The sequence below is a fragment of the Sabethes cyaneus genome, chromosome 3 (assembly GCF_943734655.1).
Source record: "Sabethes cyaneus chromosome 3, idSabCyanKW18_F2, whole genome shotgun sequence".
NCBI classification, from domain to species: domain Eukaryota; kingdom Metazoa; phylum Arthropoda; class Insecta; order Diptera; family Culicidae; genus Sabethes; species Sabethes cyaneus.
In genome coordinates, this window is record NC_071355.1 from 30,538,547 (window position 1) to 30,554,721 (window position 16,175).

The window sequence follows — 16,175 nt, forward strand, 5'->3', positions numbered from 1 at the left end:
GGCGGAAAAGCAGAATAGAAAAACGAAACAAACAAAAATGAAAAGAAAATGGAAAAGAGGAAAGAGAAAAACGACAGCAAAAAGAAGAGAAAGAGTAGAAGAGTGGGCAGAAAAAGAAAAAGCGAGGTAAATAGAAGGAAGAGAGAAAGAAAAAACGTAACAAAATGAGAAAATGGGAAAGAACAAAAGGGATTACGAAAGAACAAAGGGAAAAACGGAAAAACGAGGAAAAAAGAAAAGAAACAATAACGAGTGACGAAAATCTAATTCCCCGTTTTGAAAACGGCCAAACGAAGTCAAACTAGATATAAAGATGGGTCGAAAAGGGAGAGGAATAGGATGGAAAAATGGGACAGAAAAAAGAAAAAACGGAATAAAGAAAAAGGTAAAACTGGTGGGAGAAAAGGATGAAAAACGGACGATAAAACAGGAAAACCGGAAAAGCAAAACGAAAAAGGGAATTAACAGAATAAACGTCACAGAACAAAAGTAAAAACCGCATCTAAAAACGAAATAATGTAACAGGCGGAGACGAGAAACCCAAGAAATAAAAAACTTGGAAAAAGACGCAAACTGGAAACGGAAAATGGAAAGAAGAGAAAAGATGGAAAACGGGAAAGAAAATTGCAAAAAATGAGTGAAAAACAACAGGAAAACAAGACTGAAAACAAGAAAAAATGGAACAGGAAATGAAGAATAGGGAACAATTAAACCGAAAACATGGAACAGAAAAAAAAGAAAAACGAGAAAGAAACAACATCGACCGGGGAGTCAAAAAAAGTATAAAAGTGATAAAAAACCAAGTAAACGGTATACCGAATGAATAAAAGAATTAAACAAAAAGGGGAGTAACGAGACTATAAAAGAGGAAAAAACGGTAAAATGTGTGAGAGAGTAAGACGAAATATGTCAATTCTAATCAAGTAAACTTTCTTCTCTGATTTCGTGTCCATGTCGAAATTCAAGTCTGATTTAATGTCCAATGTGACGTTCTATTGGAAGTCCAATTGCCATTGTCAATTTTAAGCCCAGTTTTAATTGGTCCAGAAACGAAAGTTAAGTGGAAACTTACTTTTGCGGCTAAGCGATTTATAATAGCTCCCCATAATGTTCAGCAAAGTCGTTCAACTCTAAAAGATAAATAATGCAAAATCAACGACTAAGTTCCAGTTTGGCTTGTAAACACATAATCCATAATAACTTTTTATAAAAAAGATATAGAAGGATAATTTCTTCAACAAAGTTGTAGCTAAAGATTATATAAGTAACTTTGCCAAAGACATAGTAGGCGTATTTTTAGGCGTTTCTAACTTACAGGGTGTTTACAACAAGACCTCTCAAAAATCACATTTTCGCTGATTTCTTCAAATGCAGTGGTTTTATTACATCATAATGTTTTACAAAGTTGGTTATCTTATCAAAAGACATATTTTTATAGAACATTGTATGTTGGAAACTCATACGTATAACGAGTTCTAACGTTTTTCCTATGTTTTTTTAGTCTTTTTTGGAATAGAATATCTCAAAAAGAGGCAAACGAAAAAAATCAAACTTGGCCGTTTCTGAAAGCTTGGAGTTTTATCTCAAACATATGTGAAAATAAAAAACTGGTTTTTTCTCTAACTCGAGTAATTTCAGTTTAATTATTTCATGTTTGACCATTTTCTACTATGCAGTATTTTCCAATATCTTCTTGAAGACGATTAAAGTCAACATGTCAATAGTAAAAAAGAAATTTGTCGTACCTTGACACAATTTCTTCTGATTGTTACATAAAATAGTCTTCGAACTCCAGATATGATATCAGTTTTCTATCAGCACCAGCTGTTTTTGATAAATATCTGTCTTTCAATTTTCATTAGTTTGCAACTATGCTCAATCTACCATCAATAATGTTTTAAAAATAATTTTCAATAAGAAAGCAAAAAAAATATTGGTTATTTCATACGTAATATTCTTAACTGTTATTTTAGTTTTATGTCATTTTTTAATCGCAGGTAAGTATATCAAAACAGGCAAAGAGGTAAAAGAGAAAAAAACCTATAGATCCTTTTCGCAAACTTCAACCACCTTATATCAGTATATCGTTGATTTGGAATACAAAAAGGGTAGTAATTTATTTGAGAGATTCAATAAATGTTTTGTTTTCGAAATATTTTATAATTGTTAGCAATATAATATTTTATTATATTAATAATTGGTTTGCGCTTGGTGGAAGCTCCAGAGTACGTGTACAATACGAACGATTTTGTATTGCAATGATAGGATCGGACGACAGCAGGAGGCGTTTGAACACATCCTCCAAATTGGCAATCCGGTTAAATTTTCTGGCGTCAAATTCCCTAAACTTACAATTACATTTATTTCGCGTGTACCTCTTCGCTTAATAAACTTATGGGTTGTGCCGTGGCCTTAATAATATCTGCACCGTGTTCTAGCATTTTATTAACGGTTGGCGATATAGCTAATATGGAATTGAATGGGAAATAATCTCCTAAACTACCGAATTACTTTCACGAACATTTTAGATACTAATTTAAAATAACAGTAACGATACCCTCAAATCTTTTGACAAAAAACTCCAGGACTCTAATAGGATTTGCTTGAAAGCGTTCCTCCTTTTTTACTACGATCATAGTCATGTTCCTGTTCCTGAATACGTGTAAGACATCAATTTTGAAGACTTTTCAGCTTTCTGACACTAAAGTAATTTAAAAGATTACTTTAGACTAGAATCAGAAATATCAATATAAAATTTAATTTCATGTGCATATATCCAAGTGAAGATTTCCATTTGTCTATTTGTAAAATAATGAAAATTGCAAGATAGATATTTATTAAAAACAGCTGGTGCTGAGCTCCATTTGCAGAGAGGACGATACGACAGTGATTATTTGAAATCCAGGATAACTGCTAACCCGAGTACAGTAGTTCTGTGGAGACCAAGGCCCTTCACTCTAAACCACCGTCGAACTAACTACGCGCACAATGAACCAGCCTGCCGCTGTTTGGAGCTAATGAACAATTTTAGAAGCATACTAAACTTAAACATGTCGACTGATACTATTAAGAAAAAACTTTCTGACTATTTATGAGAGGTCAATGACATGTACACTAATACCTCTGCATTTTATATTATTTTGTATTTGGTATTATAATTTATGTTTATATGTATGGAATGGATTACGAGCGAAATCCATATATCTTGACAAAAAACAATTGTAAAAACTACCGTTATAAAAACTTATTTGATGAATATTTCAGCAGTGGTTCGAAAACTAGCACAAGGTCGAAAAACTAGATCTCTTAAATTATCTGGAGTTCGAAGACTGTTTTACGTGACAATCAGAAGAAATTGTGTCATGGTACGACCATTTTCTTTTTTACTATTGCCATGTTGACTTTAATCGTCTTCAAGAAGATATTGGAAAATACTGCTTAGTAGAAAATGTTCAAACATGAAATAATTAAACTGAAATTACTCGAGTTAGAGAAAAAACCAGTTTTTTATTTTCACATATGTTTGAGATAAAACTCCAAGCTTTCAGAAACGGCCAAGTTTGATTTTTTTCGTTTGCCCCTTTTTGAGATATTCTATTCCAAAAAAGACTAAAAAAACATAGGAAAAACGTTAGAACTCGTTATACGTATGAGTTTCCAACATACAATGTTCTACAAAAATATGTCTTTTGTTAAGATAACCAACTTTGTAAAACATTATGGGGCAATAAAACCATTGCATTTGAAGTAATCAGCGAAAAAGTGATTTTTGAAAGGTCTTTTTACAAACCACCCTGTAAGTTAGAAACGCCTAAAAATATGCCTACTATGTCTTTGGCAAAGTTACTTATATAATCTTTAGCTACAACTTTGTTGAAGAAATTATCCTTCTATATCTTTCTTATAAAAAGTTATTATGGATTATGTGTTTACAAGCCAAACTGAAACTTAGTCATTGATTTCGCATTAATTGTCTTTTAGAGTTGTACAACTTTGCTGAACATTGTGGCGAGCTATTTTGCACCACAAAAAACTTTCCACTTAATTTTCGCTGCTGGACCACTGTGCAATGTCAAATTGTAACTCTGATTTCAAGTACAATTTGAATTCCAAATTCGGATCTGATTTCAAATTTCAAGTCTAACATTATGGTTAATTTACGCCCAATTTCATTTCCAATTTTAAGATCAATTTCGATCATAATTTCAAATTCAATTTTATGTTAGATTTTAACTTTAATTTTAAGTTCAATTCCAAGTCTAATTTAATACCCTATGTCATGTCCAATTTCAAGTTTAATTTCTAGTCCAGTTTCAACTTTTCTTTTAAATCCCGTAAGTCCGGAGTATTCCAAATAATCAACCGGTATTTTTGTGAATAATAATAATAATACATATAGTAAATAATAATAGACTTACTACCCTGCGATTACTCGATTTCCTAAGCCGAAACATTCTTCTGAAAGGTCGGGTGTCCCATCGTTTGTTTATGTCTGTGCACGCTAGTGTAACTGCACCCAACAGAAGGTGAAAAGAATAATTTTCGTTTACAGCGTTACCAGTGTTAAAACTGATCAATACTGGTATTGACCCTGATCAAAAATGTGTATTGAAAATTGAAAACCTTAAAAGATTTTCTGCTTAAAGGAAATTTCAGCAAAGTATAGGATGCGGGTCCATATAATCCAATACTTGAATTGTTATAGACGCACACATGGATGATATAAAAATACGCATATTTGCTTTATTTTTTGCAATTTATTTTCAGTTTCAGTTCAATTCGTTTTACGTCCACTATTGGAGGGTAAAAAACCGGTTGTAAAAACAACAAATGTGGTGTTCCAAGTTGAGGTGATAATAATTGCATCAAAGCATGAATGCGATGACTTCATGAGTACATCCCCTATTAATGCAGACCCATAAGTGAACTTTGAAATGAAATGATGTCACTTCAGATAAGTGATGAATAGAATGCAGAAGAACAAACAGCAAGAAATGGCCACTTAAACTGCACCAGCATATTATTACCGGGTTTTGTTTTACTAGGAAATATAGAATGTAGCGAAGGAAGGAAATTCCTTCAACAATTTCAACGAACCTCTCAACTCACAGCAAAAATTGAAAGCTTGGAACTTTCAATAATAATGAAAATGTAAATTATGCATATTTCAACTAGAATTCAATTTCAAATTGTTTAATAAAACATCACCTGCGGGCTGCTGCTGGTCTGTGGATCTCTGAATTGGCGCGGACCGGACGGTTGAAAATGCATCCTCGAAGCAGGAAAGGACTTGAAGCTGAAGCTCGCTTTGAATGAATACACAGCGTGTCTTTTAATGTCCGATAGCACCGGAACGACCTTTAACCCGGATGTCGACGTACAACGTACGTGTGCATACGCTATCCTGTCTAGGACTGTTCCGCCTAATTAATTAATTATCACCAACTTCCACAACACACAGACAGCTGCCCTGGGGTTGTAACCTCCAGCCGGTATAACCATATGCCGGTATGCATGCGGGATGATTCAACGATCTGACTTCCTCGCCCTTCCCGTAGGCAAATAAAGGACCATTGGAAATAGTGTGCACAGTCAATCGCCTGGCAGGATGATTAATTTTAAATAAACTAATTTGTAGCGGATGCATTTTTGCTGTGCTGCTATTCGATCGGAACTCTGACACTGTTCGTCAGTTTTGTGCTGTACAACTGCGCCTCCCCCTCAACATTATTGATGACCGACCGGCATTTGCACCGGATGATGCAGAACCGTTTGGTCCAGAAATCGATTTTTGGCAACGGAAACAGTCTGAAATACGTTAAGTGAATTTATCATTCGTCATGATACCAGCTGTTTTGCGGGACTTCAAAAATCCTCTGTGAAATTTCAAAAACCAATTTTAAGAACAACAAAAATCAATGGACCGTTCCCGGTTTTACTTAACACGAAAAAGTGATTCTCAATTCTGGTGAATAGCGCAACACGCATTATTGTACCCACGCGCCTGGACCGTATCGGCCGGCATTTCGGATTCGAAAAGACGGCCGGCTAGAATGTAAATCAAATCTAATCGCTCGGGTTTGCCGTCATAACAGCTGTGAGCCGATACATCGCGGCCGGCGCGTCGGACTTGAAAGTAGAGTAGGTTTTGTATAGGATAGCGATAGGTGTGCGACCGCAACCGCACCAACCATTCATTGGCCAATTTCAGTATCATCGATTCCGAATTGCTTTTGTGGTTTTCCTTCGACAAACTGGGCGTACGTCGTCGTCGTCTAGTCGACCGGGTAGGGAGTCAGCCGCTGGACGGACGTACCGGAGGGGTGGAGCTGGTGGTCCAATGCATTATGTAAAATGTTCGATTGATTGAATGAGTTTCCGTTCAAAGATCGGTTGGATAGGCTGTGGCTGTGGATGAAAATGGTTGAAATGTGTGGAGAACGAGCGGGGATGCGGGGGCAAATGGCAAACGATTTCCTTCATTTTTTCCGATCGACTGGGGTTCGAGTTCTGATTAGATTATACCTATTTGAGCAATCTAATTAATTCCGACCTTTTGGATTTTGCTTGTGAGTTGCAATATCGTTTGTTTTCTAGTCATGTTTTCGGCAGATATCAGAACAGTGGATCGTTTTATTCTAATACTATTTTTTGTCTATCCTTCTGCAGGTATGTGCGTTTCAGTTTGGGGTTATCATTTAGTACAGAAAATAAATGGCAAAAAATAAAGCAAATATGAATATTTTTTTGTACCGTACATGTATGTGTCGATTACAATTCAAGTATTGTTGGAATTTCCATCAGGCAGAATATCTTTAAGGGTTTTCAATTTTGAAGGCATGTTTGGTGTTAGGGTCTAAACTAGTAACAGTGATAGGCTGGAAGCTAGAGCGAGACAGGTGCCAATTAAGAACACTAGCGTGCCCAGACATCAACAAACGGTGGTACACCCGACTTTTCAGGAAAATGTTTTAGTTAAACAATCGAGTAACTGTAACTGTAGGATGGTGAATCTATTAATATTAATCACAAAAATTACCTGCTGATTAGTTCGAAAACTCTGGGCTTTCGAGTGCAATTCGACTTAACAGCCAAGTTGAAATGAAATTGGACTAGGAATTACAGTTGAAATAAGACTTGAAATCGAACTTAACATAGGGCATTAAATTTGACTTGAATTTGGACTTGAAGCTTTATTAAAATTCAGCTTCAAATTGAACTGGAAATTGGACTTAAAATTGGAGTAATTTGGACTGGAAGTAAAACTTGAAATTAGAATTGAATTGGACTTGGAATTGGACTTGAAATTGGATTTGAAATGACAGTTGAATTCGGAACAAAAAATTTTACCTAAAATCAGGATTGACGTATTTCGTCTTACTCTCTCACACGTTCTGTTTCTCTTTTTTGTTCCTTTTTTCTATTTTAAGCACGTTTGTCTACTTTTTGTTCCATTTTATCTTCTTTCTTGTGCCGTTTTCTTGCTTTTTGTTTTCACTTTTCTGCTTTTTCCTTCTGTTTTTCATGTTTTTCTATGCTATACTTTATGTTCCGTTGTTCCGTTTTTCTACGTTTCCTGTTCCATTATTTTCTTATTTTATTCCTGTTTTTCCTGTTTTTTCACTCATTTTGTGCAATTTTCTTTCCCGTTTTCCGTCTCTTCTCTACCTTTTTTTTCATTTTCCGTTTCCAATTTTCATCGCTTTGCAACTCTTTTTATTTCTTTTCTTTCTCGCTTCTCGTCTCGGTCTGTCCCAGTTTTTCTCTTTTAGATGCCCCATTTTTTCTTCTTATCTGTCACGTTTGTTCCCTCTTTTCTTTATTTGCTCTCTTATGTTTTTTTCATTTTCTTCTCTCCCGTTTTACGTTTTTCTTTAGTACGTTTTTTCTGATTTTACCTTTGCTATACATACTATAACAAAGGTTTAGAAATTGGTTGAAAATGATCCAAGGCCCGACAGGCCGAGTGTCATATACCAATCGATAGGGTTCAACGATTTGAGCAAAATCTATGTGTGTGTATTGTGCGTGTGTGTGTGTGAGCCGTGTGTGCGTGTGAGCCGTGTGTGTGTGAGCCGTGTGTGTGCCGCGTGTTTGTGTGCCGCCAATTTCTCGAAGATGGCTGAACCAATCAATACACTGTTACTCTCGTTTGAAAGGTGTCACTACCTAGTAGTCCACTATTGAATTGTTTTTCGATCAGACGTTCCGTTTAAAAGTTAAAGGCAAAAATAGGCAAAACTACAAGACTAGATTATCGCTCTAGAGATGTTCTAGAGCTAGACCAATTTCAAATATTTTAGTATCAAATGAAAGATCTTTTTACTGACGCATCTTGCGCAAAGTTTCTATAGAAAAGAATGAGTACGGGAGAGTATTTCCAGTCTATTAAGCGGTAGCCTGAACAATATTCAAGAATTAAGTTGAAACCATATTTATTCGAGACAAGATTTTTATACCAGTTGATAGAATAATATTTATATTTTTTTTGAAACGATGATTTTACAATAGATAGATACAATAGGGGACGGTAAAGGAAAGCAACGAAAATTTTTTGGGAAAGGAGGGGAAAGAGTGGAATGGGGGGTTAATAGGTAGCTACGCTTAACAAGTTGTTGTTGTGACTCCTACCTTTTGTCCAGTGCTGTTAGGTGCATGGGTCGAACCAAGCTATAATCAGAGATTATAACCGGATTTGAACCCACAACATCCGTCAGGACGTGTGGCTCGCTGGTACCCGTGTACCTTTGAACCATAGAGGCGCTGTACAAAAAGAGAATACGCAACCCCCCTTGTTAATGTAGCGTTGTATCTGGTTTTGGGTTATTTTTAAACACACAAATTGTGCCTCTTCCTCCGTCGCTTCATTCACAGCGGTTATAAGTTTTTATTTGGGAAAGCGCAGCAAAAAAAGGTAATGCATGCCGAATTTAGTAGCGTGCTGGGAATACCCTCCAGTACCCTAGTTCAAAAGTTATGCTTGAAAATATGTTTTGACCAGATCTCAATTAGTCGAACGTTTTTCAGAGATGACTGAACCGATTAATGCGCTATTAGTCTCATTTAAAAGGTAATTTAGCCTCATAGATAGATTGATTTGTTTTTTGATTGGATGTTTAATTAGAATGTCATGAGCAATCGTGTACAACACATTAAAATTTTCAATTATTTATAACGATTTTGACTAGATAATTAATCAGATTTCAGTTATTTTAGTATCAAACGCGAGAACTCAACGCTCTGAACATATCTGCCAAACTTGATAAGAAATGGTTTTGTCGAAGAACAGTTATTTTAAAAAAAATGGATGAAATTATTTTAAAAACTTCTACTGATATGACCCTGCTAACACAATTGTTACAAACTAGTTGTAGCAACCGATATATGACTAATTTCAGTCATAACTGAGTTGCTACGACCAGAAGGGGCAAAAGTGTGTTACTTCGAGATGCAAAGTGGGGCCAAATTGCAAAAACGCGATCATTTGCTGTAGCGTAAAAATGCGTAATTATTACTCTATTACATTGACCGTGAATCCTCTTATTAGGGCGATGCAAATTTTTGTTTTTTAAAATGCTTAGTTATATAAACAACTTTGCTGCATGTAGTAACTATCTATCTCTTAAGGTCCAGACATAATGCATAAGGATTTTACTACGCTGCGAAAATTTGACAGAAAATCCATGGAAAAACTGTCAAATTGCCGCAACGTAGTAAAATCCGTATTCATTGTGTCTGGGCCTTTACTGGTTGCGAATAATGTAATGGTTTGTTCGGCAAAGCAGTTGAGGGAGACCCTGTTCTGGTCGAAAAATAATGCGTTTTTGTTTCCCGATCCCCCCCCCCCTCCCTGATTGGAGTATTTTGATTATTGACTAAGGTATAGTTAATGATGTATTGTATGTTTTTAGATACAAAAATAGCGATTTTAGGCAGCTGGGCGCGTAGATGCTCTCTAGAAAAGGGGTCGTATATATACCACGTAAACAGTTTGGTGGATAAAAGTATGAAAATGTCCACGTGGGCAAGTTTTTTTTTACATACACAACATTTTACGAACCACGTCGGAAAAGCCTTGTCTTCTGTTTTGTATTGAAGTCAACGACCAATTTGCGGTACTCTGGTTGGACAGAGATGCTCTTGAAGGAGATGAATCGCCAAGCGAAAGTCACGCTGAAACGGGCTAACTTATAGTCGATAATATTTCGCAGTAGACAAAAGAATCAGACTGGTTAACACGCCTATTACAACGTCCTCCCGGAAATTATAAACAAAAATTCGATTTCTTCGACTTTGCAGGATAGAGAGTCGCCGCTTAAATATCAATGCTGCTCAAGAACTTTGCACAGGATTTTCATAATTGCTTTTATTCTATACCTACCTATAAAAATAAATTTCTGTCTGTCTGTCCGTATGTTCCTAATAGAATCGAAAACTACTGAATCGATCGGTGTGAAAATTTGCATGTAGTGGTTTTTGGGGCCGGGGAAGGTTCTTACAATGGTAAGAGACCCCTTCCCCCACTAAGAAGGGGAGGGGCTCCCATACAAATAAAACACCAAACTATACAAATAAACCAAATTTGGCATGAGGGGATTTTTGGATGCAAGAGTTTTTTCTATGGTGAGTTAGAACCTCTCCCCCCTTTAGGAGGGGGGGGGGGTTCTCATATAAATGAAATCCAAATTTCCTCATAACTCGAGAAGTAATCAAGCAAATAAATCCAAATTTGGCATGTTAGGGATTTTAGACGCAGGAATTTTATCTATGGCGAATTATGTGTCCTCCCCCTTTAAGAGGGAGGGCTCCCATACAAATGAAACACAAATTTCCTCATGAATCGAGAACCAAAGCAAATGGAACTAAATTTGGCTTTTGAGGGATTTTAGAGGCATGAATTTATTTTAGGACGGTTTGAGACCCTTCACCCCTGTGGTAGGGGGATAAGGACTCTCATACAAATAAAACAGAAATTTTTGTGTAACTCAAAAACTAATCGAACTCCAGAAATGTTAGACTTCCAATCAATGCTTGGCAACGTGGTGAAAACGCTGTACATTGCATTTAAATAACAGTCTGTATCCCACTTTGTGCTCTTGATGTCGGTACCGTGAAGTGCGTGAGGTCTACCATTGCCGATTTCGAGCACTACTGCGAGTGAAGTCTGATAATTGTACGGCGCAAAACAAATAAAAATTCTACGACAAACTGAAAGATAATAAAATCGCCACCACACATGTGACAAGTTTGAATTCAACGGATCAATCTGCGTATATTTTATACGAAAATTAGTTCGATTCCGAAGTTGATCAACAATATTGCCGAGTGAATAAAATTTCCCTGATTGAATTTCGAAATTCCCTGAGATTTCCTGATTTCCCTGATCCAAAAATGAATTCCCTGATTCTTTAGGTTTTTCCAGGAAATCGACACCCTGCATTTTTTTGCTCGATTGAAAACATCTCTTTGTGTTTTTTCGCAACCACCCCCCCCCCTCCCTTCAGTGACCCAACACTTGAAGGACAAAAATTTAATAAAAAATTTGTAATGGCCTTAATTGCACATGGGCGTTTATAAATTTGGTATTATGCAATACCAAAAGTGATCTTATCTTTTCAAATACCTAAATGTTTGCACATATAAAAGGGTTTTTTGCCGCAATTTGTTATTGGTTATCTATACCTATAAAAATGGATTTCTGTCTGTCTGTCTGTCTGTCTGTCCTATGTTCCTTAAATAATCGAAAACTACTGAACCGATCGGAGTGAAAATTTGCACGTAGGGGTTTTTGGTGCCAGGGAAGGTTCTCTCGATGGTTAAAGATCCCTCCCCCTACTAAGAGGGGGGCTCCCATACAAATGAAACACAAATTTCTGCATAACTCGAGAACTAATCAAAGCAAATGGAACCAAATTTTACATTTGGAGACAAGAATTTTTTCTATGGTGAATTGAGACCCCTCTCCACTTTAGGAGGGGGGGCTCCTATACAAATGAAATTCAAATTTCCTCATAACTCGAAAACTAATTAATCAAATGGAACCATATTTGGCATGTGAGTGTTTTTGGAGGCATGATTTTTTTCTATGATGAATTGAGACCCCTAACCATTTTAGGAAGGGGGGCTCCCATACAAATGAAATACAATTTTCCTCATAACTCGAGAACTAATCAAGCAAATGGAACAAAATTTGGCATGTGGGGAGTTTTGGAGGCAGGATTTTTTTATTATGGTTTGATACCCCTCACCTCTGTGGTAGGGGGATAAGGACTCTCATACAAATAAAACAGAAATTTTTGCATAATTCAAAAACTAATCGAACTCGAGAAATTTAAGACTCATCCAGGGCTTCGACCGATCCTTTTTTCCTACCGCAGTCACACTAACGCGCATTCAAGTTCACACCGTCCGTTTAGTGGTGGAGTACGAACGCTATGCATAACACAACTGGCAGTTTGCTCAGTCAAACGCCGATTGCACGTAGTAGAACGAACGCGTTCTTAACCTTTTTAACATTTTCGTTTCGATCAAGTTGCCTTTACCGTTCGGAGCAGCGAATGACTGCAAAACAGACAAATGACTGGCAGTCATTTCGCTAACGAAAAGCAACCGCACAATCGTATGATTCAATACTACAAAAAAAAACAACCACTACAAGTGTATGGAAGAAGTCGGTCGGACTCCGTCCAATACAAACGAATATTTTGCTTGCGTCGGACCGACGTCCGGGTGACAAACTATTACTGTGAGCAGCCGATTTGGAGACAAAAAGAGAAACGAAAAAATACGTCACTGTATGCTTCCAGTCAGTTTGCAGTTTATATTCTCAAAGCGCAAAGCAAAACGGGAGATCGGCTGTTTGCTTTTGCTGAGATGCCGCATGAATTGTAAGACGGCAGCAGCACAAGCGGCAGATTGACTGGATTCAAAAAACAGTCAAATGATCGTTCAAAAAGCGGAGTTTGAATGCGGAAAGTTCGCATTCATGGGAGTCACATTCAACTTGCGATCCCTTTTCAAGCCCTGGACTCTTCCATAAAACATTAATCAATAACAAGACCACCAAAAACTATCAATAATAACATTAGATGATTCAGGGCGAGACGGCCACAGGCCGCGAGTGTTGCCGGCGACCTGCCATCGGAAGCGCCGACCACTGCGGGGGGGGCAGTCCCCCGTGGAGATCGCCTCTATCTAGGTTTATTTATTTTCGTAGATCTACTGACCTCTATTACTTTCCTTGAGTTGGGTCACCCCTGCGAAATGGTACATTCCACGAAAAGATTTTCCGTGAAATGGCACAACCCGCGTAAGGTTTTTCACGAAATGGTATTCGGCTATATTCCGTGTTAGGGTCAACCGAGAATTAGTGTTCCGCAAAATGGCATTCGATGAAATGGTTTGTAATGATGGCGAATATTTAGATAAATGCTATCCGCTTTATTTTGTCAGGCTAAGCAATGGGGGTAGTTGTTTTCTACTTTACTCTGAGGAAAATTTGTATAATAAAACACCCATGAACTCCTCAGAAACTTGTACAACTCGAGATTGTGACAAAGGTCATCCGAGATTCACGATTTATATACAACACACCTTAATTTGCGGCAATACGAAGTTTGTCGGGTCAGCTAGTAACATATAATAATATAACATAACATTATATTGGTAACGATTCAACTTCTTTATGAAATTATTGAGTTTATTTTATTAATTAAATTTCATAATAATCTTGCAAAAATATTCTAATTTTCATGTCACAAAACATCGACAAACTGAACGTGGTATCAATAATTTGTCATTTATGGGCAACAAAGCAGCTGCTTTTATTACCATTTTTATTTTCAATTGTCATATTTATCCATTTTAGAAAAGCAACATCTGTGACCGCTTTTTTCTCTTACAGCTCTTAGTCAACTTAAAAAAAATAAGTTGTAAGTTGTAAGGCTGTGAAAAGTGTAAGTATTCTTTGAGAAGACAATCATAAAATCATTAACGCGTGTGGTGTTTTTCTTTTAGTTTTAGTTTCAAGCAGAAGTTATAAACAGACAACGACAAAACTTATAAGTTTTAAAAGGACCTTTGTAAATATTTTTGAGAACCTTCTTTAGTGTGGGCCTCCCTAGTTTGTTAAGGTTTTTATAGCTGTTTTATCGTATAATTACAAGTTTTATGATCGGTTTTAAAGATCAAATGCTGGAAACCATCAGTATTGTCATTGTCCAATCAAATGAACAACGATTAGACTGAAAATTGAAATACAGATTGGTAATACTTATCGGACTTTTATAGCCTTAATAGAAATAAATATTGATACGGTTGATAGGCTCAATACTTACTGGTGAGTGGTCACATTGAAGAACAGATGGCTGTACTGCGGAGCCGAATCCTCCGGTCCGTGCGGTGCCGGGAAGCTCATCGTCAGCAGAACCGGTTTCCGGTGGTTCTGATGTTTGCTCTGGCGTAAAAACGCAATCGAATCGTTAGCGATCAGGTCCGGATAGTAGTCTTTACCGTAATCGAAGCCGTGCTTAATCTTTTGTCCGTTCATGTTGATGCTGTAGTTGTAGTACTTGGAGTTCATGATGAGACCACCCCACTCTCGCCAGCCGGGCGGGATGTACGAACCATTATACTTGTTCAGATACTTTCCAAAGTACCCGGTTCGGTAGCCGGCATTCGAGAGGTAGGTCGCAAACGAGCGCGTTTCGTGTGTCGTCTGCCAAGTGGTGCTTGAGCAGTTGTCATTATTGGTGAAGACATTGTGATTGTGAACGTACATTCCAGTCAGGATGGAAGACCGCGCCGGACAGCACATCGGAGTGGTGGTGTAGGCATGACGGAACTCGGCTCCACCCTCGCGAAGCAAGCGTAGAGTCCGGGGCATGAAATTGAGCGATCCCAACTCGACGTCCTGATCATCGGTCAGAATTAAAATTATGTTTGGCTTCCGTTCGCGTGCCTGCCGGATGATGTCATTCATGGGTCCATCCTGAGCTAAAATGCCTTCGACGACTCCACTTTTCTTTACCCTTCCGCGTCCATCGTGCGGAGCACGAGCCCGCCTGAAAGGAGACCTTCGATGGTGACCTTCGCGGAAATGGTGACGCCTTCTAGACTGGTACGGATTCGGATGGTAGCCGCCCAGCTGGAAATCATCCTCGACGAATGACGCCGCGGCGGAACCACCCCCACCGGCACCGGCAGTCACTATGCTCACAAAATAAATTACAACAATAAAACCTATTAACACTAATCTAAATTTAACACACAGCTCGAGCCAACGAAGCGCCATCGCGTTTTCTCCTTGGGCACACTTGACTTCACCACGCACTGCTGAGATATATACTTTGCCCTGCGGTCGGAACAACACCAGCTGTTGGTGTCGCCTATAAATATCACAGTCACTTGCACCGGTGTATAAAGGGCGGTAATAAAAACACCAACCGCACGCGGTCACACCGGCGTCGTCTCCGGCTGGCGCTGGCGGCCTCTTACTCGACAGACTCCAGAAAAGCACTTCTCGATTTCTTCGAGTTATTAAAATATTTCCTCTTCGTTTGCAAACATTTTCCACTTAATTACATTCATAATAATAATCAACTTGATTAATGGCATTATGTGCTCGACTTTAGCCGTCCACGTCCTTCACCTTTCACGTGCACCACTGGCTGACTGCAAGCCCCACACAAAGCACAGCACAATTCCCACCAACTTCCCTCACTCAGCACTCTCTGCTGCTCTGTTTCCCACAGCTCACAGCGTTAGATATAGAAAAACTATCGCACGGGTCCCCGTTCCACTCAAGCAACTCATTTGTCGTTCACGTTTAGAAGCCGATTGTGCGTGCGTTGACTGCCGGATTATCAGTTGAACTGCCGTTGATGAAGATCAGACCAGCCGACGACGAACGTCTCCGTCCGTCGGTCCTTTCTGGCGAGCGCGCAAAGGCATATGCTGCCGCTGCCGCTACTGCTACTGCCGGTGCTGCTGCTGCTGAATCTGAGTGTTTGAAAAAGTAGAAAAGAAAAAGGAAAATATATTACACATGAGTCAACACAGGGTTTAATCACAGCACGGGAAGGATTAGAGGGTGCTAAGCTTGTAGCAGGTCGATCTATCCATATTATAAGATAAGGGACAGTATTTAGATGTTCTGTGACACATTGGAAGTCTTT

At 38.1% G+C, this 16,175-nt stretch overlaps 1 protein-coding gene across 1 annotated transcript in view; it reads right to left on the minus strand.

Moving 5' to 3' along the window:
• The window catches only part of LOC128739241 (extracellular sulfatase SULF-1 homolog), a 47,037-nt gene extending 31,172 nt beyond the window's left edge, over positions 1-15,865 (minus strand). Inside the window, exon 1 of the mRNA XM_053834701.1 lies at positions 14,337-15,865. Coding sequence (XP_053690676.1) covers positions 14,337-15,292 — 956 coding nt within the window. The 5' untranslated portion in view covers positions 15,293-15,865. The remainder of the gene's footprint in view (positions 1-14,336) is intronic.
• Positions 15,866-16,175: the final 310 nt, after the last annotated feature.